This window comes from Passer domesticus, chromosome 5, assembly GCF_036417665.1.
Source record: "Passer domesticus isolate bPasDom1 chromosome 5, bPasDom1.hap1, whole genome shotgun sequence".
Classification (NCBI taxonomy): Eukaryota; Metazoa; Chordata; class Aves; order Passeriformes; family Passeridae; genus Passer; species Passer domesticus.
This window is the reverse complement of record NC_087478.1, coordinates 471,969-495,593: the sequence shown is the minus strand read 5'-3', so window position 1 is coordinate 495,593 and position 23,625 is coordinate 471,969. Positions and strand designations below refer to the sequence as shown.

The 23,625-nt window shown below is 52.6% G+C and overlaps 1 protein-coding gene across 2 annotated transcripts; it reads right to left on the bottom strand.

The window, feature by feature from the left end:
• Nucleotides 1–2,532: 2,532 nt before the first annotated feature.
• ASB13 (ankyrin repeat and SOCS box containing 13) lies at nucleotides 2,533–23,168 on the bottom strand. 2 transcript variants are annotated; one of them, XM_064421653.1, is made up of 6 exons: nucleotides 23,083–23,168; nucleotides 17,737–17,924; nucleotides 14,678–14,828; nucleotides 8,784–8,918; nucleotides 6,356–6,547; nucleotides 2,533–4,286 (listed from the first exon to the last, which is right to left on the bottom strand). In XM_064421653.1, the coding sequence occupies exons 1-6, from the start codon at nucleotides 23,123–23,125 to the stop codon at nucleotides 4,159–4,161; spliced, it is 837 nt and encodes a 278-aa protein (XP_064277723.1). In that variant the 5' UTR covers nucleotides 23,126–23,168; the 3' UTR covers nucleotides 2,533–4,158. The 2 variants fall into 2 exon arrangements, with proteins under 2 accessions (XP_064277723.1, XP_064277724.1); XM_064421654.1 differs by lacking the exon at nucleotides 8,784–8,918.
• Between the last annotated feature and the right edge of the window lie 457 nt (nucleotides 23,169–23,625).

Here is a 23,625-nt window from a genome sequence, read left to right as displayed (position 1 = left end):
GTTGGAAAAATGTCAATTTTGGGATGAAAACCACGACCTGGAGCTCCAGGGGATTTCTCCAGACTCACCCAAAAATTTGGGATGGGCACACAAAGATCTGCAGGATCAGCCTGGATTCTCCTGGGAAAAGGAGGGAGGGGGGAAGAGGGCGTGGAAAAACTCAGGGAAATCTCCGGATTTTGGGTGGATTTATTCCCAAACCCAGCACTGGGACAGAATTCCAGCTTTGCTCCTGCCCCATTCCAGAGGGAAAAAAGCTCAGGAAAACTCCTGGGAATTTCCCCCCTCACTCCAAGAGCCCGAAGGTGGAATCAGGAATCCCAGCCCTGGTTTGGGGGGAGCGTTCCCTTTCCCAGATTTCCCAGGGATTTGGGAAGCTCAGCACAAACCCCGCAGGGATTTCCCTCATCCAGGGGTGGAACTTTGCAGCTTCCCCAGGAATGGCTCCAATCCCACCTTGTTTTCCCAGGATAAACTTCAATTTTTGGGAAAAGCTGCCGGGATCCAGCTCCCCTCCTCCAGCCCAGATTCCAGCCAGGAGAAATCCCAAAGATTCCCAGGGATGAAATCCAACCCCTGTTCCCAGCTGGAACTGGCTGGGATTATTTGGGATCGCTCCCTGCCCTGCTGGATCCACAGGAAACCCCCAGAAGAGGAATTATCCCAAAATTATCCCTGGGTTTGGGGTTTGGGAAGCCCGGGGAGGATAAAGCAGGGATGGCCTGGTGGGATTTGGGATCCAGGCCTGGATTTGGGAATAAAGGGTGAAGGGATTGGCCCAAAGTGATCCCAAATCAACGAGGCCCAATCCAGGAGTTTGTTCCCATTATTCCAGGGATTCAGCTGCTTCTGGCATTCCCAGAAATCCCAAAACCCCAGGCCCCGTGATCCAGGAGGGATCCTTGGATTCTGAGGTTTCCATCCCAAACCTCGATCCAGAGGAGATCCAGCTGCTCCCAAAAATCCAGGGAAAATCCCCCAGAATTCCAGCTGGGAATTGGGATGAATGGGATAAACGGGGGAATGGAATTAATGGGATAAAGAACAGAATAAATGGGATTTTTCCCAGCAATTGATGGATCAGGAGCGGCCACAGCCCAAACATTCCCAGTCATTCCCAGTTTTCCAAGCTGGAATTGCAGGGTGGTGCCTGGAGCTCTCCTAAATCCCAGCAGCAGGAATTCCGCCAACGGATTTGAAATAAAAATCCCAAAAAAACTTTGGGATCTCCCAGAAAGGCTCCAGAACCAGGGAAGTGAAGATGGAATCCACGGGATTGGGGGAGCTCCGTGCTGGCTCTCCGAGGAATCTTCTTGGTTGGATTTGGAAATTCCATGATTGTGGGGGAAAAACACCTGAAAAGGGATCTGGGATCCTAAAGAGGGATTTGGGAACCCTAAAAAGAAATTTGGGAACGCTAAAAAGGGATTTGGGGATCCTAAAAAGGAATTTGGGAACCCTAAAGAGGGATTTGGGAATGCTAAAAAGGAATCTGGGGATCCTAAAAAGGAATTTGGGGATCCTATAAGGGAATTTGAGATCCTGAAAAGGGATTTGGGAACGCCTAAAAAGGGATTTGGAATCCTAAAAAGGAATTTGGGGATCCTATAAAGGGATTTGGGATCCTGAAAAGGGATTTGGGATCCCTAAATTGCCCCACAGAACCTCTTCCCTGCCGTTCCTAGGGATGAATCCCACAAAAAAAAACCCCCTGGGGCTTCCCTGAGCTTCCCCAATTCCGGGAATCCCAGCCCCAAACTCGGGGTGAGAACAGCGGGGTTTGGGATTTTCAGGGTGAAAGGAGGAATAAATAAAATAAAAAAATAAAATAAAATAAAATAAAATAAAATAAAATAAAATAAAATAAAATAAAATAAAATAAAATAAAATAAAATAAAATAAAATAAAATAAAATAAAATAAAATAAATAAAAGGCAACCACAGCCCATGAGGTGCTCTCAGGCCCAGCTCAGCATTCCCGGCAGATCCCGGCGGATCCCGGATCTCTGGAGCTGCCTCTGGGGGAAGCTTGGGGGTTTTCCAGGATTATTGGGAAAATGGGAAAGCTGGAAGGGGGAGGGGAATCCCGGCTCAGCAGCCAAGGACAAAGCCCCAGGAATTCCCGGAATTCCAGGAATTCCAGCCGGGATTCAGGCCTGCAATCCCAACCCCAATCCCTGGAATCCCAAACTGGCACTGGGGAAGGAGCTCCAAAGGAGGAAAATCAATCCCAAAATTCCCAAACCTCCAGGCAGAACCCAGTGCTGCTGTATCCCATGGGATCCCCGGGGACGGGGAAACAGATCTGGGATTGGGATTGGGATTGGGATGGGGAAAGGAATGGGATGGGAGTGGGATTGGGAATGGGAATGGGACTGGGAATGGGACTGGGAATAGGATTGGGAATGGGATTGGGAATGGGATTGGGAATGTCATGGGATTGGGAATGGGATTGGGATGGGGAAAGGAATGGGATGGGAGTGGGATTGGGATGGGGAAAGGAATGGGATTGGGATGGGATGGGACTGGGAATGGGAATGGGATTGGGAATGGGATTGGGATGGGGAAAGGAATGGGATTGGGAATGGGGATGGGATTGGGAATGGGAATGGGATTGGGAATGGGATTGAGATGGGAATGGGACTGGGAATGGGACTGGGAATAGGATTGGGAATGGGATTGGGATTGGGAATGGGACTGAGATGGGATTGGGATGGGGGAAAGGAATGGGAATAGGAATGGGATTGAAATGGGAATGGGACTGGGAATGGGATTGGGACTGGGATTAGGAATGGGATTGAGAATGGGACTGGGAATGGGATGGGAATGGGAATGGGATGGGATTAGGACTGGGAATGGGATTGGGAATGGGATTGGGAATGGGATTGGGAATGGGATTGGGAATGGGATTGGGAATGGGATTGGGAATGGGATTGGGAATGGGATTGGGAATGGGATTGGGAATGGGATTGAGATGGGAATGGGATGGGACTGGGAATGGGACTGGGATTAGGAATGGGATTGGGAATGGGACTGGGAACTGGATTGGGAATGGGATTGAGATGGGAATGGGATTGGGAATGGGATTGGGACTGGGATTAGGAATGGGAATAGGATGGGAATGGGATTGGGATTGGGATTGGGAATGGGATTGAGATGGGAATGGGATTGGGACTGGGATTAGGAATGGGAATAGGATGGGAATGGGTTTGGGATTGGGATTGGGAATGGGACTGGGAACTGGATTGGGAATGGGATTGAGATGGGACTGGGACTGGGACTGGGATTGGGATGGGAATGGGATGGGAATGGGTTTGGGTTTGGGATTGGGATTGGGAATGGGACACAGCCAATCCCGGCCCGGCCTCTCCTCATTCCTGGTGTTGATCCAGAGCCTCTGGATGCTCCTGGAAAACCCTGAAAATTCCCTAAAAGAACGAGCTGCGGTGCCTCTAATTAGCCCTGAGCTGATTAATTTAGGGAATTCACTTAGGGAATTCATTTAGGGGATTGCTAATTTAGGGAATCGTTAATTTAGGGAATGAATGAGTGAAGGGGAATTAATTTGCCCCCAGCAGGGAAAGGGATCCTGGGTCATTCCAGGCTGGATCATCCAAAAGGGAAAAATGGGATAAAAACGGGAAAATTGGGATCAGAGGGGTCTGTGCAGGGGAAAATGGGGTAAAAATGGGAAAAACAGGGGAAAAATGGGATCAAAATGGGAGAAAAATGGGATCAAAATGGGCTCAAAATGGGAAAAATGGGATCAAAATGGGATCAGAGCTGCTCCAGAGCACGGAATTCCCAGCTGGAACGGTTCCCACCCCACACTTATCCCATTTCTCCCCCCCCCGGCTGGATCCCAAAGAGGAAATCCAGGAAAAGCAGGGAGAGGCCAAAATTCCACCCGGGAAATTCCACGAGAAGTCACAGGAAAGAGGAATTCCCGACAAATCCTATTTACAGCAGTGCCTGAAATTAAATTAAAACGGGGATTTTGTGGGGGGGGAGGCGGGAGAGAAGGAGAACTCCGAGCGCGCGGGGTTTTCCCGGGAACTGCGGGGTTTTCCCGGGAACTGCGGGGTTTTTCCCGGGAACTGCGGGGTTTTTCCCGGGAATTCCCGTTTCTGTCCCGGGATTCGGGCGCTCCCGGCCGGGTCAGTCGTAGGACAGGTACTGGATGAGGCGCGGCGGGAGCTGCAGCTTGGGCAGCTGGCGCAGCCCCCGGCGCCCGGCCGCCCTCCGCACGCTCACGCGGCACAGCTGCAGCAGGCTCAGCGGCGTCTCTGCGGGGACGGGGATGGAAACGGGGGGAAAATGGGGGAAAATGGGGGAAAATGGGGGGAAACGGGGGAAAACGGGGAGAAAATGGGGTGAAACGGCATAAAAATGGAGGAAAATGGGGTGAAAATGGGGGAGAACAGGATAAACATGGGGGGAAATGGGGTGAAAATGGGGAAAAACAGGGTAAAAATGGGGGAAAACGGGATAAAAATGGGGAAAACCGGGGGGAAACGGGGGGAAAACGGAGGGAAAACGGGGGGAAAATGGGGAAAAACGGGGTAAAAATGGGGTAAAAATGGGATAGAAACGGGGGAAAATGGGGTAAAAATGGGGGAAAACGGGATAAAAATGGGGGAAAACGGGGTGAAAATGGGGGAAAATGGGGTGAAAATGGGGGGAAACGGGGTGAAAATGGGGGAAAATGGGGGGAAATGGGGGAAAACGGGGTAAAAATGGGGAAATGGGAAAAAACAGGGTGAAAATGGGGGAAATGGGGTGAAAATGGGGGGAAATGGGGTGAAAATGGGGTAAAAATGGGGTGAAAATGGGGGAAAAATGGGGTGAAAATCGGGGGAAATGGGGTAAAAATGTGGGAAAACAGGATAAAAACGGGGTAAAAATGGGGGAAAACAGGGTGAAAATGGGGGAAAATGGGGTAAAAATGGGGGAAAACGGGATAAAAATGGGGTAAAAATGGGGGGAAATGGGGTAAAAATGGGGGAAATGGGGTAAAAATGGGAGAAAACGGGATCAGGAACAGGATAAACACGGGATCAGGGACAGGGGAAAATGGGATCAGAAATGGGATCGAAAGGGAATCAGAAATGGGAAAAACGGGATCAGAAATAGGATAAAAATGAGATCAGCAATGGGAGAAAAACGGGAAAACCAGGATCAGAAACGGGATCAAAATGGGATCAGAAACAGGATAAAAACAAGGTCAGAAATGGGACAAAAACGGGATCAGAAAGAGGATTTGATGGCCAGATTCCCAACAAAAAGGGGATTTTATGGCCGAATTCCCAATAAAAAGGGGATTTGATGGCCAAAATCCCTGGAGAAAGGGGATTTGATGGCCAAATTCCCAGCACAAAGGGGATTTTATGGTTGAATTCCCAACAAAAAGGGGATTTGATGGCCGAATTCCCAGGACAAAGGGGATTTGATGGCCAAATTCCCAATAAAAAGGGGATTTGATGGCCGAATTCCCAGCACAAAGGGGATTTGATGGCCAAATTCCCAATAAAAAGGGGATTTGATGGCCGAATTCCCAGCACAAAGGGGATTTGATGGCCGAATTCCCGATAAAAAGGGGATTTGATGGCCGAATTCCCGATAAAAAGGGGATTTGATGGCCGAATTCCCGATAAAAAGGGGATTTGATGGCCGAATTCCCGATAAAAAGGGGATTTGATGGCCGAATTCCCGATAAAAAGGGGATTTGATGGCCGAATTCCCAATAAAAAGGGGATTTGATGGCCGAATTCCCAGCACAAAGGGGATTTGATGGCCGAATTCCCAATAAAAAGGGGATTTGATGGCCGAATTCCCAGGACAAAGGGGATTTGATGGCCGAATTCCCAGGACAAAGGGGATTTGATGGCCGAATTCCCAGGACAAAGGGGATTTGATGGCTGAATTCCCAACAAAAAGGAGATTTGATGTCTGAATTCCCAGGACAAAGGGGATTTGATGGCTGAATTCCCAGGACAAAGGGGATTTGATGACCAAAATCCCAGGACAAAGGGGATTTGATGGCCGAATTCCCAATAAAAAGGGGATTTGATGGCCGAATTCCCAAGACAAAGGGGATTTTATGGCTGAATTCCCAACAAAAAGGGGATTTGATGTTTGAATTCCCAGGACAAAGGGGATTTTATGGCCGAATTCCCAGGACAAAGGGGATTTGATGACCAAAATCCCAGGACAAAGGGGATTTGATGGCCCAATTCCCAGCACAAAGGGGATTTGATGACCAAATTCCCAGGACAAAGGGGATTTATGGCCGAATTCCCAGGACAAAGGGGATTTGATGGCCGAATTCCCAATACAAATGGGGTTCCCCACTCACTCTCGTAGAACTCGAAGCACTTGGCCGTGGGGCTGCTGCTCCAGGTGTAGTCCGAGGGTTTCTTGCCCCGGTTGTCCCGGGCGTAGATGTTGCCCCCAAACTCCACCAGCAGCTCCACCAGGTCCACGTTCCTCACCTTGGCCGCGTGGTGCAGCGCCGTCTCGTGCAGCTTGGCCGCGTTCACGTTGGCTCCTGGGACAGGGAACGGCCAGGAGAAGGGATTTAACCTGGGAAAGGGGGATTTAACCTGGGAAAGGGGATTTAACCTGGGAAAGGGGATTTAACCTGGGAAAAGGGGATTTAACCTGGGAAAGGGGGATTTAACCTGGGAAAGGGGATTTAACCTGGGAAAGGGGATTTAACCTGGGAAAGGGGATTTAACCTGGGAAAGGGGGATTTAACCTGGGAAAAGGGGATTTAACCTGGGAAAAGGGGATTTAACCTGGGAAAAGGGGATTTAACCTGGGAAAAGGGGATTTAACCTGGGAAAAGGGGATTTAACCTGGGAAAGGGGGATTTAACCTGGGAAAAGGGGGATTTAACCTGGGAAAAGGGGGATTTAACCTGGGAAAGGGGGATTTAACCTGGGAAAGGGGGATTTAACCTGGGAAAGGGGGATTTAACCTGGGAAAGGGGGATTTAACCTGGGAAAGGGGATTTAACCTGGGAAAAGGGGATTTAACCTGGGAAAGGGGGATTTAACCTGGGAAAGGGGGATTTAACCTGGGAAAAGGGGGATTTAACCTGGGAAAGGGGGATTTAACCTGGGAAAGGGGATTTGGCCAGGGAAAGGGGGATTTAACCTGGGAAAGGGGGATTTAACCTGGGAGAAGGGGATTTAACCTGGGAAAAGGGGATTTAACCTGGGAAAGGGGGATTTAACCTGGGAAAAGGGGATTTAACCTGGGAAAGGGGATTTAACCTGGGAGAAGGGGATTTAACCTGGGAAAGGGGATTTAACCTGGGAAAAGGGGGATTTAACCTGGGAGAAGGGGATTTAACCTGGGAAAGGGGATTTAACCTGGGAAAGGGAGATTTGTCCAGGGAAAAGGGGATTTGGCCAGGGAAAAGGGGATTTGGCCAGGGAAAAGGGGATTTGGCCAGGGAAAGGGGGATTTAACCTGGGAAAGGGGGATTTAACCAGGGAAAGGGCGATTTGTCCAGGGAAAAGGGGATTTGGCCAGGGAAAAGGGGATTTGGCCAGGGAAAAGGGGATTTACCCTGGGAAAAGGGGATTTGGCCAGGGAAAGGGGGATTTAACCTGGGAAAAGGAAATCCTGGCAGGAAAAGGAAATTTATTCAGGGAAAAGGGGATTTAGCCAGAGAAAAGGGATCAGAAATGGGAAGAGAAATGGGATCAGGAATGGGACCAGAGAGGTCTGTGCAGGGAAGAACGGGATCAGGAATGGGATCAGGAACGGGATGAGGAATGGGATCAGGAACGGGATGAGGAATGGGATCAGGAACGGGATGAGGAATGGGATCAGGAACAGGATCAGGAATGGAATCAGGAACGGGATCAGGAATGGAATCAGGAACGGGATCAGGAATGGGATCAGGAACGGGATCAGGAATGGGATGAGGAATGGGATCAGGAATGGGATCAGGAACGGGATCAGGAATGGGATGAGGAATGGGATCAGGAATGGGATCAGGAACGGGATCAGGAACGGGATCAGGAACGGGATCAGGAACGGGATGAGGAATGGGATGAGGAAGGGGATCAGGAACGGGATCAGGAACGGGATCAGGAACGGGATCAGGAACGGGATGAGGAATGGGATGAGGAACGGGATCAGGAATGGGATCAGGAATGGGATCAGGAACGGGATCAGGAACAGGATCAGGAACGGGATCAGGAACGGGATGAGGAAGGGGATCAGGAACGGGATGAGGAATGGGATGAGGAAGGGGATGAGGAATGGGATGAGGAAGGGGATCAGGAACGGGATGAGGAATGGGATGAGGAAGGGGATGAGGAACGGGATCAGGAACGGGATGAGGAATGGGATGAGGAAGGGGATGAGGAACGGGATCAGGAACGGGATGAGGAATGGGATGAGGAAGGGGATGAGGAATGGGATGAGGAAGGGGATCAGGAACGGGATGAGGAATGGGATGAGGAAGGGGATGAGGAAGGGGATCAGGAACGGGGGATCAGGAAGGGGATCAGGAAGAGGACCAGGACCAGGAAGGGCCTGCAGCCCCTCCCGCGCAGGACGCGGTGCCCAGGGCAGTCCCCCCCGGCCGTACCCGCCTGCAGCCCCTCCCGCGCAGGACGCGGTGCCCCACGGCGGTGCCCAGGGCAGTCCCCCCCCCGCCGTACCCGCCTGCAGCCCCTCCCGCGCAGGACGCGGTGCCCCAGGACGCGGTGCCCCAGGACGCAGTGCCCCGGGCAGTGCCCAGGGCAGTCCCCCCCCGGCCGTACCCGCCTGCAGCAGCAGCTTGGCGCAGTCCAGGTGCTGGCGCGCGCAGGCCACGTGCAGCGGCGTGCCGAAGTGGCAGTCGTGCGCCTCCAGGTTGGCACCCAGCTCGATCAGCAGCCGCACGCACTCGGGGCTGCCTGGGAGGGAAACCGGGAATGTGGGAATGGGAACGGGAATGGGAATGGGAACCGGGAATGTGGGAATGGGAACGGGAATGGGAATGGGAACGGGAATGGGGAATGGGGAATGGGAATGGGAATGGGGAATGGGGAATGGGGAATGGGTACTAGGAATGGGAATGGGTACTGGGAATGGGAACCGGGAATGTGGGAATGGGAACGGGAATGGGAATGGGAACGGGAATGGGGAATGGGGAATGGGAATGGGAATGGGGAATGGGGAATGGGGAATGGGTACTAGGAATGGGAATGGGTACTGGGAATGGGAACCGGGAATGTGGGAATGGGAACGGGAATGGGAATGGGAATGGGAATGGGGAATGGGAATGGGAATGGAAATGGGAATGGGGAATGGGAATGTGGGAATGGGAACGGGAATGGGGAATGGGGAATGGGAATGGGAACCGGGAATGGGAATGGGTACTGGGAATGGGGAATGGGTACTGGGAATGGGAATGGGAACTGGGAATGGGAATGGGGAATGGGAATGGGAATGGGAACCGGGAATGTGGGAATGGGAACGGGAATGGGAATGGGGAATGGGAATGGGGAATGGGAATGGGGAATGGGAATGGGGAATGGGTACTGGGAATGGGAACTGGGAATGGGGAATGGGAATGGGAATGGATACTGGGAATGGGGAATGGGGAATGGGAATGGGAACTGGGAATGGGAATGGGGAATGGGGAATGGGAATGGAAATGGGAATGGGGAATGGGAATGGGTACTGGGAATGGGAATGGGAACTGGAAATGGGAATGGGGAATGGGAATGGGTACTGGGAATGGGGAATGGGGAATGGGAATGGTAACTGGGAATGGGAATGGGAATGGGTACTGGGAATGGGAATGGGTACTGGGAATGGGAACTGGGAATGGGGAATGGGAATGGGAATGGATACTGGGAATAGGTACTGGGAATGTGGGAATGGGAATGGATACTGGGAATGGGTACTGGGAATGTGGGAATGGGGAATGGGAACTGGGAATGGAAACTGGGAATGGGGAATGGATACTGGGAATGGGGAATGGGGAATGGGAATGGGAATGAGTACTGGGAATGGGTACTGGGAATGGGAATGAGTACTGGGAATGGGAATGGGTACTGGGAATGTGGGAATGGGTACTGGGAATGGGAATGGGAACTGGGAATGGGAACTGGGAATGTGGGAATGGTAACGGGAATGGGGAATGGGTACTGGGAATGGGAATGGGAACTGGGAATGGGAATGGTAACGGGAATGGGGAATGGGGAATGGGAATGGGAACTGGGAATGGGGAATGGGAACTGGGAATGGGAACTGGGAATGGGAACTGGGAATGGGGAATGGGAACTGGGAATGGGAACTGGGAATGGGAATGGATACTGAGAATGGGTACTGGGAATGTGGGAATGGACAGTGGGAATGGGAACTGGGAATGGATACTGGGAATGGGAATGGTAACTGGGAATGGATACTGGGAATGGGTACCGGGAATGGGAACTGGGAATGGATACTGGGAATGTGGGAATGGGTACTGGGAATGGGAATGGGAATGTGGGAATGGATACCGGGAATGTGGGAATGGATACCGGGAATGTGGGAATGGGTACTGGGAATGGGGAATGGGAACTGGGAACTGGGAATGGCTGCTGGGAATGGGAATGGTTACTGGGAATGGGAATGGTGAATGGTAACTGGGAATGGACACTGGGAATGTGGGAATGGGTACTGGGAATGTGGGAATGGGTACTGGGAATGTGGGAATGGATACTGGGAATGGTAACTGGGAATGGATACCGGGAATGTGGGAATGGTAACTGGGAACTGGGAATGGCTGCTGGGAATGGGAATGGTTACTGGGAATGGGAATGGTGAATGGGAATGGTAACTGGGAATGGACACTGGGAATGTGGGAATGGGTACTGGGAATGTGGGAATGGGTACTGGGAATGGGTACCGGGAATGTGGGAATGGGAATGGGAATGGGAACTGGGAATGGATACTGGCAATGGGGAATGGCCACTGGGAATGGATACCGGGAATGTGGGAATGGATACTGGGAATGGATACCAGGAATGTGGGAATGGGTACTGGGAATGCGGGAATAGGTACTGGGAATGGGGAATGGGAACTGGGAATGTGGGAATGGGTACTGGGAATGGGGAATGGGAACTGGGAATGTGGGAATGGGTACTGGGAATGGGGAATGGGTACCGGGAATGGGAACTGGGAATGGATACTGGGAATGGGGAATGGCCACTGGGAATGGATACCGGGAATGTGGGAATGGATACTGGGAATGTGGGAATGGCAACTGGGAATGTGGGAATGGTAACTGGGAATGGGAATGGATACTGGGAATGTGGGAATGGATACTGGGAATGGGGGAATGGCAACTGGGAATGGGGAATGGCAACTGGGAATGGGGAATGGCAACTAAAAACTGGGAATGGCTGCTGGGAACGGGGAATGGCTGCTGGGATCTGGGAATGCCCACTGAAAACTGGGAATGGCCACTGGAAACTGGAATTCTTCACGAATACCCCTGGGATGACCCTGAAATTCTCCTGGAATTGCCCTGGAATGACTGTGGAATCCTCCTGGAATGACCCTGAAATGCCCCTGGAACTGCCCTGAAATGACCTTGGAATAACCCTGGAATTGCCCTCAAATAATGGTGGAACGACTCTGGAATTACCCAGGAATGACCCTGGAATGGCCCTGGAATTCTTCTGGAATGACCCTGGAATTCCGGAATTCTCCTGGAATTGCCCTGGAATTCTCCTGAAATGACCCTGGAATTGCCCTTGAATGACCCTGGAATGACCTTGGAATTCTCCTGGAATGACCCTGAAATGCCCCTGGAACTGCCCTGGAATGACCTTGGAATAGCCCTCAAATAATCGTGGAATGACTCTGGAATTACCCAGGAATGGCCCTGGAATAATCCTGGAATTCTCCTGAAATGACCCAGGAATGACCATGGAATTCTCCTGGAATGCCCCTGGAATTGCCCTCGAATAATCGTGCAATGATTCTGGAATTACCCAGGAATGACCCTGGAATTCTCCTGAAATGACCCAGGAATGACTCCGGAATTGCCCTGGAATTGCCCTAGAACTGCCCTGGAATGACCTTGGAAATGCCCTGAAATAACCCTGGAATGACCCTGAAATTGCCCTGGAATGATCCAAGAATTACTCTGGAATTGCCCTGGAATGACCCTGGAATTGCCCTTGAATAATCATGGAATGACTCTGGAATGACCCTGGAATTCTGGAATTCTTCTGGAATGCCCCTGGAACTGCCGGGGAATTCTCCAGGAATTCTCCTGGAATTCTCCTGGAATGACCCCAGGAATGACCCTGGAATTCTCCTGAAATGACCCTGCAACTGCCCTTGAATGACCCTGGAACTGTCCTGGATTGACCACGGAATTCTCCTGGACTTCTGGAATGACCCTGGAATGGCCCTGGAAATGCCCTGGAACTGCCCTGGAATGACCCTGGAAATGCCCCTGAATGATCCTGGAATTCTCCTGGAATGCCCCTGGAACTGCCGGGGAATTCTCCAGGAATTCTCCTGGAATTCTCCTGAAATGACCCAGGAATGACCCTGGAATGACCCAGGAATGACCCTGGAATAATCCCTGAAATGCCCCTGGAATGACTCTGGAATTCTCCTGGAATGCCCCTGGAACTGCCAGGGAATTCTCCTGGAATTGCCCTGGAACTGTCCTGGAATGACCCTGGAATTCTCCTGGAATTCTGGAAATCTCCTGGAACTGCCTTTGAATGACCCAGGAACTGCCCTGGAATGACCTTGGAACTGCCTGGAATGACCCTGGAATTGCCCTCAAGTAATGGTGGAATGACTCTGGAATGACCCAGGAATGGCCCTGGAATTCTTCTGGAATGACCCTGCAATTGCCCTGGAACTGCCCTGGAATGACCCTGGAATAACCCAGGAAGGACCCTGGAATTCTCCTGGAATTGCCCTGGAATTCTCCTGAAATGACCCTGGAATTGCCCTTGAATGACCTTGGAATAGCCCTCAAATAATCGTGGAATGACTCTGGAATTACCCAGGAATGGCCCTGGAATAATCCTGGAATTCTCCTGAAATAACCCAGGAATGACCATGGAATTCTCCTGGAATGCCCCTGGAATTGCCCTTGAATAATCGTGCAATGATTCTGGAATTACCCAGGAATGACCCTGGAATTCTCCTGGAATGACCCAGGAACTGCCGGGGAATTCTCCAGGAATTCTCCTGGAATTCTCCTGAAATGACCCAGGAATGACCCTGGAATAATTCCTGAAATGACCCAGGAACTTCCAGGGAATTCTCCAGGAATTCTCCTGAAATTCTCCAGGAATTCTCCTGGAATGACCCAGGAATGACCCTGGAATAATCCCTGAAATGCCCCTGGAATGACTCTGGAATTCTCCTGGAATGCCCCTGGAACTGCCAGGGAATTCTCCTGGAATTGCCCTGGAACTGTCCTGGAATGACCCTGGAATTCTCCTGGAATTCTGGAAATCTCCTGGAACTGCCTTTGAATGACCCAGGAACTGCCCTGGAATGACCTTGGAACTGCCTGGAATGACCCTGGAATTGCCCTCAAATAACCGTGGAATGACTCTGGAATGACCCAGGAATGGCCCTGGAATTCTTCTGGAATGACCCTGCAATTGCCCTGGAACTGCCCTGGAATGACCCTGGAATAACCCAGGAAGGACCCTGGAATTCTCCTGGAATTGCCCTGGAATTCTCCTGAAATGACCCTGGAATTGCCCTTGAATGACCTTGGAATAGCCCTCAAATAATCGTGGAATGACTCTGGAATTACCCAGGAATGGCCCTGGAATAATCCTGGAATTCTCCTGAAATAACCCAGGAATGACCATGGAATTCTCCTGGAATGCCCCTGGAATGACCCTGGAATTCTCCTGGAATTCTCCTGAAATGACTCAGGAGTGACCCTGGAATAATCCCTGAAATGGCCCAGGAATGACCCTGGAATTGCCCTGGAATGACCCTGGAATTCCCCTGGAACTGCCGGGGAATTCTCCAGGAATTCTCCTGGAATGACCCAGGAATGACCCTGGAATAATCCCTGAAATGCCCCTGGAATGACTCTGGAATTCTCCTGGAATGCCCCTGGAACTGCCAGGGAATTCTCCTGGAATTGCCCTGAACTGTCCTGGAATGACCCTGGAATTCTCCTGGAATTCTGGAAATCTCCTGGAACTGCCTTTGAATGACCCAGGAACTGCCCTGGAATGACCTTGGAACTGCCTGGAATGACCCTGGAATTGCCCTCAAGTAATCGTGGAATGACTCTGGAATGACCCAGGAATGACCCTGGAATAATCCTGGAATTCTCCTGAAATGCCCCTGCAACTGCTGGGGAATTCTCCTGGAATTCTCCTGGAATTGCCCTGGAATTCTCCTGAAATGACTCAGGAGTGACCCTGGAATAATCCCTGAAATGGCCCAGGAATGACCCTGGAATTCTCCTGGAATTGCCCTGGAATTCTCCTGAAATGACTCAGGAGTGACCCTGGAATAATCCCTGAAATGGCCCAGGAATGGCCCTGGAATTCTGCTGGTATTGCCCTGGAATGCCCCTGGAATGCCCCTGGAACTGCCGGGGAATTCTCCAGGAATTCCCCCGGGATTCCCCTGGAATTCCGCCGGAATTCCGGCGGGATCCCGCGGGATTCCTCACCGTTCATGCAGGCCTCGTGCAGGGGCGAGGCGGTGAAGAGCGGCGGGTTGACGCTGGCGCCGCGCGCGAGCAGCAGCCGCGCGCACTCCACGCTGCCCGAGGCGCAGGCGTCGCACAGCGGCGTGCTGCCGTCGATGTTCCGCGCGTCCACCTGCGGGCACGGGGGAAACGGGAGGAGAAACGGGGGGAAAACGGGGGGAAACGGGGGAAAAACGGGTTAAAAACGGGGGGAAATGGGTTAAAACCAGGGGGAAACGGGTTAAAAACAGGGAAAAATGGGGGAAAAACAGGGAAAAAGTGGGGAAAACAGGGAAAAACGGGTTAAAAACAGGGGAAACGGGGAAAAACGGGTTAAAAACGGGGGAAAAACGGGTTAAAAACGGGGGAAAAACGGGTTAAAAACGGGGGAAACGGGTTAAAAACGGGGGAAAGGGGTTAAAAACAGGGGGAAACGGGTTAAAAACAGGGAAAAATGGGGGAAAAACAGGGAAAAAGGGGGGAAAACAGGAAAAAACAGGGGAAAATGGGTTAAAAAGAGGGGAAAACGGGTTAAAAACAGGAGAAGAATGGGGGAAAAACAGGGAAAAACGGGGTTAAAAACCAGGGAAAAACAGGGGAAAACCAGGGAAAAACGGGTTAAAAACAGGGGGAAATGGGTTAAAAACAGGGAAAAATGTGGAAAAACAGGTTAAAAACAGGGGAAAAGGGGTTAAAACAGGGAGAAGCAGGGGAAAAACAGGGGAAAAACGTGTCAAAAACAGGGGAAACGGGTTAAAAACGGGGGAAACAGGTTAAAAACAGGGGAAAATGGGTTAGAAACAGGGGAAAACGGGAAAACGGGGAAAAACGGGTTAAAAACGGGTTAAAAACGGGGGCAAACGGGGAAAAAACGGGGGGAAAACGGGGAAAACAAGGAAAAACGGGTTAAAACCAGGGAAAAACAGGTTAAAAACAGGGAAAAACAGGGGAAAAACAGGGGAAAATGGGTTAAAAACAGAAAAAATGGGTTAAAAATAGGGGAAAACGGGGGGAAAACGGGTTAAGAACAGGGGAAAAGCAGGGAAAGCAGGGGAAAACGGGTCAAAAGTAGGGAAAAACAGGTCAAAAATAGGGGAAAACAGGTTAAAAACAGTGGAAAATGGGGAAAAACAGGGGAAATGGGTTAAAAACGGGAAAAACGGGGGAAAAACAGGGAAAAACGGGTTAAAAACAAGTTAAAAATGGGTTAAAAATGGGGGAAAATGGGGGGAAACGGGGAAAAACAGGGAAAAACGGGGAAACGGGGAAAAAACAGAGAAAAACAGGTTAAAAACAGAGGAAAACGGGTTAAAAACAGGGAGAAGCAGGGGAAAAACAGGGGAAAAACGTGTCAAAAACAGGGGAAACGGGTTAAAACCAGGGAAAGACAGGGGAAAAACAGGGAAAAGCAAGAGAAAAACAGGGAAAAGCGGGTTAAAAACAGGGAAAATGGGTTAAAAACAGAGGAAAACAGGGGAAAAACGGGTTAAAAATGGGTTAAAAATGGGTTAAAAACGGGTTAAAAACGGGAAAATGGGTTAAAAACAGGGAGAAGCAGGGGTAAAAAAAGAGGAAAATGGGTTAAAAACGGGTTAAAAATACAGAAAAACGGGGAAAATGGGTTAAAAACAGGGAAAAATGGGTGAAAAACAGGGAAAAACGGGCTAAAAACAGGGGGAAATGGGTTAAAAACAGGAAAACGGGTTAAAAACAGGGAAAAACAGGTTAAAAGTAGAGAAAAGCAGGTAAAAAGCAGGGAAAATCTGAGCTGGGATGATGGAATTGTGAAGGCTGGCAGTGATTTGGATGGGGGGGAGGTCAGCCGAAGCAGCGATGCTAAAGCAGCTCGGATCCGTGTCTCCAGCCCCTGCCCAGCTCCCTCAGCCCCTCCTGCTTCTCCAGCCCCTGCCCAGCTCCATTCCACCCCTCCAGAACCTCCTCACACCGAACCCCCCAAACCACCACAAACCCCCCCGGAACCCCCACCCCATTTCCCCCCAGCCCTCCCACTGCGACCCCAACCCCACAAACCCCTCCAGACCTCCCAGCCCTCCCTTCGTGACCCCAACCTCACAAACCCCCTGGAACCCCCACCCTATTTACCCCCCAGCCCTCCCAGCACAACCCCAGCCCCACAAACCCCTCCAGACCCCCCCACCCCATTTCCCCCCCAGCCCTCCCACCACGACCCCAACCCCACAAACCCCCATTTCCCCCCCACCCCATTCCCCCCCAGCCCTCCCAGCGCGACCCCAGCCCCACAAAACCCTCTGGAACCCCCACCCCATTTCCCCCTCACCCCATTTCCCCCCAGCCCTCCCACCATGACCCCAACCCCACAAACCCCTCCAGACCTCCCACCCCATTTCCCCCCCAGCCCTCCCACTGCGACCCCAGCCCCACAAACCCCTCAGGAACCCCCCGCCCCATTCCCCCCCACCCCATTCCCCCCCAGCCCTCCCGCCGTGACCCAAACCCACAAACCCCTCCAGACCTCCCAGCCCTCCCACCGTGACCCCAACCCCACAAACCCCCCTGAACCCCCCACCCCATTTCCCCCCAGCCCTCCCACCACGACCCCAACCCCACAAACCCCCATTTCCCCCCCACCCCATTTCCCCCCCAGCCCTCCCACCGTGACCCCAACCCCACAAACCCCTCCAGACCCCCCACCCCATTTCCCTCCCACCGCGACCCCAACCCCACAAACCTCTCTGGAACCCCCACCCCATTTCCCCCCAGCCCTCCCACCATGACCCCAGCCCCACAAACCCCTCCAGACCTCCCAGCCCTCCCACCGTGACCCCAACCCCACAAACCCCCCGGAACCCCCACCCCATTTCCCCCCAGCCCCACAAACCCCTCCAGAACCCCCACCCCATTTCCCCCCCAGCCCTCCCACCACGACCCCAACCCCACAAACCCCCATTTCCCCCCCACCCTATTTCCCCCCAGCCCTCCCACCGTGACCCCAGCCCCACAACCCCCCTCGGGAACCCCATCCAGGCACATTCCCAGGCGGAGGGGAGCGCGGTGCCCACCTGCGCGCCCGCGTCCAGCAGCAGCTGCACGCACTGGGCCTGCCCGCGCAGGCTGGCCTCGTGCAGGGGCGTGATGGAGTCGAAGGTGAGCGCGTTGACGCACGCGCCGCTCTCGATCAGGCGCCGCAGCTGCCGCGCCTCGCCGCGCCGCGCGGCCTCGTGCAGCGGCGTGCGGGCCGCCCACAGCGCTGCGGGAGAGAAGGGGTACGGGGTACGGGGTTATGGGGTTATGGGGTGTGGGGTTATGGGGTACGGGGTGTGGGGTTATGGGTGTGGGGTTATGGGGTACGGGGTACGGGGTTATGGGGCACGGGGTTATGGGGTACGGGGTACGGGGTTATGGGGCACGGGGTGTGGGGTGTGGGGTTATGGGGTACGGGGTGTGGGGTACGGGGTTATGGGGTTATGGGGTGTGGGGTTTGGGGGTTATGGGGTGTGGGGTTATGGGGTGTGGGGTTTGGGGGTTATGGGGTGTGGGGTTATGGGGTTATGGGGTACGGGGTTATGGGTGTGGGGTTATGGGTGTGGGGTTTGGGGGTTATGGGGTGTGGGGTTATGGGTGTGGGGTTATGGGGTGTGGGGTTATGGGGTTATGGGGTGTGGGGTTTGGGGGTTATGGGTGTGGGGTTATGGGTGTGGGGTTATGGGGTGTGGGGTTATGGGTGTGGGGTTATGGGGTTTGGGGGTTATGGGGTGTGGGGTTATGGGGTTATGGGGTGTGGGGTACGGGGTTATGGGTGTGGGGTTATGGGTGTGGGGTTATGGGGTGTGGGGTTATGGGGTTATGGGTGTGGGGTTTGGGGGTTATGGGGTGTGGGGTTATGGGGTTATGGGGTGTGGGGGTTATGGGGTGTGGGGTTATGGGTGTGGGATTGGGGTTTGGGGTTATGGGTGTGGGGTGTGGGGTTATGGGGTGTGGGGTTATGGGGTTATGGGTGTGGGGTTATGGGGTGTGGGATTTGGGGTTATGGGGTTTGGGGTTATGGGTGTGGGGTTATGGGTGTGGGGTTTGGGGTTATGGGTGTGGGGTTATGGGGTGTGGGATTGGGGGTTATGGGGTTATGGGGTGTGGGGTGTGGGGTTATGGGGTGTGGGGTGTGGGGTTATGGGGTGTGGGGTTATGGGGTGTGGGGTTATGGGGTGTGGGATTTGGGGTTATGGGGTGTGGGGTTATGGGTGTGGGGTTATGGGGTGTGGGGTTTGGGTTATGGGGTGTGGGGTTATGGGGTGTGGGGTTATGGGTGTGGGGTTATGGGTGTGGGGTTTGTGGTTATGGGGTGTGGGATTGGGGGTTACGGGGTTTTTTTGGGGGGTAACGGGGAGGGCGTGGGGTTGCTGTTGTGGGGCGGTGTGGCTTGGTGTGTGGAAAAGCGCGCTGGGGTGGCCATCGATGGGATGGGAACACGAGTGGGGTTGTAGGGGTTAATGGTGGGGAGGGAAGAGCAGTGTGGGAGGGAAGAGCAGTTTTGAAGAAAATACTAATTTTGGGAGAAAAAACCAGTTCTGGAGAAAATATCCATTTGGAAGGAACTATCCATTTGGGAGGGAATATCAATTTTTGGAGAAAATAGCAATTTTGGAAGAAAATAGCAATTTTGGGAGAAAATACTAATTTGGGAGAAAATAGCAATTTTGAAGAAAATAGCAATTTTGGGAGAAAATACTAATTTGGGAGAAAATAGCAATTTTGAAGAAAATAGCAATTTGGGAGAAAATATCCATTTGGGAGGAAATAGCAATTTTGGGAGGAAAGTGCAATTTTGGGAGGGAATAGCAATTTTTGGAGAAAATTCCAGTTCTGGAGAAAATATCCATTTGGGAGGAAACAGCAATTTGGGAGGAAATAGCGATTTTGGGAGAAAATAGCAATTTGGGAGAAAATAGCAATTTTGGGAGAAAATATCCATTTGGGAGAAAATACCAGTTCTGGAGAAAATAGCAGTTTTGGGAGACAATAGCAATTTTGGGAGAAAATAGCAATGTGGGAGAAAATATCAATTTTGGGGCAAAATACCAATTTTGAAGAAAACAGCAATTTCGAAGAAAACAGCAATTTTGAAGAAAATAGCAATTTTGGGAGAAAATAGCAATTTTGGTGAAAAATAACAATTTTGAAGCAAATAGCAATTCTGGGGGAAAATAGCAATTTTGGAGAAAATAGCAATTTTGGAGAAACCAAATTTTTCCCCTGCAGGAGGATGAAATTCCATAAATCCAGTGGGAAACTTCTGGTTTGAAATGATGGAGCTGGAAAATCCATGGCAATAATTCCATAAAAACCACCATTGCTCCATCCTGCCAGGGAGGATTGGAGGATTTTTCATATATGGATTTTCCATGTATGTTTTTCTCCTGAAAATACCAATTTGGGAGAAAATATCCAATTTTGAAGAAAATACCAATTTCAGAGAAAATACCAATTTCAGAGAAAATATCCAATTTTGGAGAAAATACCAATTTCAGAGAAAATATCCAATTTTGGAGAAAATACCAATTTGGGAGAAAATATCCAATTTTGGAGAAAATACCAATTTCAGAGAAAATATCCAATTTTGGAGAAAATATCCAATTTTGGAGAAAATACCAGTTTCAGAGAAAATATCCAATTTTGGAGAAAATACCAATTTGGGAGAAAATATCCAATTTTGGAGAAAATACCAGTTTCAGAGAAAATATCCAATTTTGGAGAAAATACCAATTTGGGAGAAAATATCCAATTTTGGAGAAAATACCAATTTCAGAGAAAATATCCAATTTTGGAGAAAATATCCAATTTTGGAGAAAATACCAGTTTCAGAGAAAATATCCAATTTTGGAAAAACCCAGTTTTGCCCCTGCAGGAGGATGAAATTCCACAAATCCATTCTGGTTGGAAATGATGGAGCTGGAAAATCCATGGCAGTAATTCCATAAATTAACATTAATTTCATAATAACTCCATAAAAACGTTGGGAAGTTCCTCAGTAAAACCGTGGATATGGGGGAAATTTGGCATCCCACAGGCAGGAATTTCTGGCTGGGGGGGGGGGGGGAGGGGCTGGGATGGAATTCCCACAGGGAATTTCCCCCCCCCCCCCCGGGTTGGGAGACCCTCATTGCGTGCCGGTATCCCTGGGCGGGGCAGGGCGGGGCGGGGCAGGGCGGGGCGGGGCAGGGCGGGGCGGGGCAGGGCGGGGCGGGGCAGGGCGGGGCAGGGCAGGGCGGGGCAGGGCGGGGCGGGGCAGGGCGGGGCGGGGCGGGGCAGGGCGGGGCAGGGCAGGGCGGGGCAGGGCGGGGCAGAGCAGGGCAGGGCAGGGCAGGGCGGCTTTCCGTGCCTGGAGCTCCGCGGGGGTCACGGCAGCAGGAGCAGAGCCGGGGGAGCAGGGAGGGGTCCAGGGGGAGCAGGGATCATTCCCGGGATTCAGGGATGTCCCGGGATTCAGGGATGTCCCGGGATTCAGGGATATTCAGTGATGTCCCGGGATTCAGGGATGTCCCGGGATTCAGGGAGGAGCAGGGATGTCCCGGGATTCAGGGATGTTCCCGGGATTCAGGGAGGAGCAGGGATGTCCCGGATTCAGGGATGTCCCGGGATTCAGGGGGGAGCAGGGATGTCCCGGGATTCAGGGAGGAGCAGGGATGTCCCGGGATTCAGGGATGTTCCCGGGATTCAGGGAGGAGCAGGGATGTCCCGGATTCAGGGATGTCCCGGGATTCAGGGGGGAGCAGGGATGTCCCGGGATTCAGGGAGGAGCAGGGATGTTCTCTGGGATTCAGGGATGTCCTGGGATTCAGGGATGTCCCGGGATTCAGGGATGTCCCAGGATTCAGGGAGGAGCAGGGATTCAGGGATGTCCCGGAATTCAGGGAGGAGCAGGGATGTCCCGGGAATTCAGGGAGGTGTAACAGGGACGTTCCCCGGGAATCAGGGAGGAGCAGGGATGATCCCCGGGAATTAGGGAGGAGCAGGGATGTTCCCCGGGAATCAGGGAGGAGCAGGGATGTTCCCCGGGAATCAGGGTCGTTGCCGGTGTCCCAACGCTGTCCCCAGAGCGTCCTCTCGTCCCTTTCCCTGCGAGAGGCCGCTCGCTCCCTGAACCCCCAAACCCATCCTCTAACCCCCAAACCCATCCTCTAACCCCCCAAACCCATCCTCTAACCCCCAAACCCATCCTCTAACCCCCAAACCCATCCTCTAACCCCAAAATCCATCCTCTAACCCCCAAAATCCATCCTCTAACCCCAAACCCATCCTTTAACCCCCAAACCCATCCTCTAACCCCCAAAATCCATCCTTTAACCCCCAAAATCCATCCTTTAACCCCCAAACCCATCCTTTAACCCCCAAAACCCATCCTCTAACCCCCAAAATCCATCCTTTAACCCCCAAAATCCATCCTTTAACCCCCAAAATCCATCCTCTAACCCCCAAAACCCATCCTCTAACCCCCAAACCCACACTCTAACCCCCAAACCCATCCTTTAACCCCCAAACCCATCCTCTAACCCCAAAACCCATCCTCTAACCCCCAAAACCCATCCTCTAACCCCCAAACCCATCCTCTAACCCCCAAACCCATCCTTTAACCCCCAAACCCATCCTCTAACCCCAAAACCCATCCTCTAACCCCCAAAACCCATCCTCTAACCCCAAAACCCATCCTCTAACCCCCAAACCCATCCTCTAACCCCCAAACCCATCCTCTAACCCCCAAAATCCATCCTTAACCCCCAAAATCCATCCTCTAACCCCCAAACCCATCCTCTAACCCCCAAACCACTCTGTAACACCCAAAATCACACTCTAAACCCCAAAACCGTCCTGCAACCCCCAAAACCCATCCTTTAACCCCCAAACCACTTTTAACACCCAAAATCGCACTCTAAACCCCAAACCCACACTTTAGCCCCCCAGCCACTCTGTAACACCCAAAATCGCACTCTAAACCCCAAAACCGCTCTGCAGCCCCCAAACCCCATCCTTTAACCCCCAAAATCACTCTTTAACCCCCAAAATCACTCTTTAACCCCCAAACCCACTCTCTAACCCCCAAACCCACTCTTTAACCCCCAAACCCATCCTCTAACCCCCAAACCCACTCTTTAACCCCCAAACCCATCCTCTAACCCCCAAACCCACACTCTAACCCCCAAACCCACTCTTTAACCCCCAAACCCACACTTTAACCCCCAAACCCACACTCTAACCCCCAAACCCACTCTTTAACCCCCAAACCCACCCTGCAAACCCCAAACCCACCCCGCGAGCCCCGAGCCCCCTCCCGCAGCCCCGCTCCCGGCGCGTTCGCTGCCCCGCTCCGCTGCCGGCCGCCCCCGCTCCGCTGCCGGCCTGCCCGTGCCACGCACCGAGCTCTCCGCGCACGGAGCCGCTCTCGCCGGGGCCCTCCATGGCCCGGCCCGGCCCGCTCCGCACGGCCGCACGGGCTGCCGGGACCGCGCGGGGCACGCCGGGAGTTGTAGTGCGGGACCGGCCCGGCTGGGCACAGAGGGACGGGGAACTGGGATGGGGAACTGGGGGGACTGGGATGGGGAAACAGGGTACTGGGGATACTGGGATGGGGGACTGGGGGGACTGGGATGGGGAACTGGGGGGACTGGGATGGGGAACTGGGATGGGGAACTGGGGGGATTGGGATGGGGGAACAAGGTACTGGGGGGACTGGGGGTACTGGGATGGGGAACTGGGGGGACTGGGATGGGGAACTGGGGACTGGGATGGGGAAACAGGGTACTGGGGATACTGGGATGGGGGACTGGGGGGACTGGGATGGGGAACTGGGGGGACTGGGATGGGGGAACAAGGTACTGGGGGGACTGGGGGTACTGGGATGGGGAACTGGGGGGACTGGGATGGGGAACTGGGGGGACTGGGATGGGGAACTGGGGACT

Bases quoted from the DNA above. Each gene is read 5' to 3' on its own strand.
- ASB13 (XM_064421653.1), bottom strand. From the start codon at position 23,125: ATGGAGGGCCCCGGCGAGAGCGGCTCCGTGCGCGGAGAGCTCG. The intron at 17,925-23,082 runs GTGCGTGGCACG...TCTCTCCCGCAG, and splicing joins CTCCGTGCGCGGAGAGCTCG to CGCTGTGGGCGGCCCGCACG. The intron at 14,829-17,736 runs GTGGGCACCGCG...CCGTGCCCGCAG, and splicing joins TGCTGGACGCGGGCGCGCAG to GTGGACGCGCGGAACATCGA.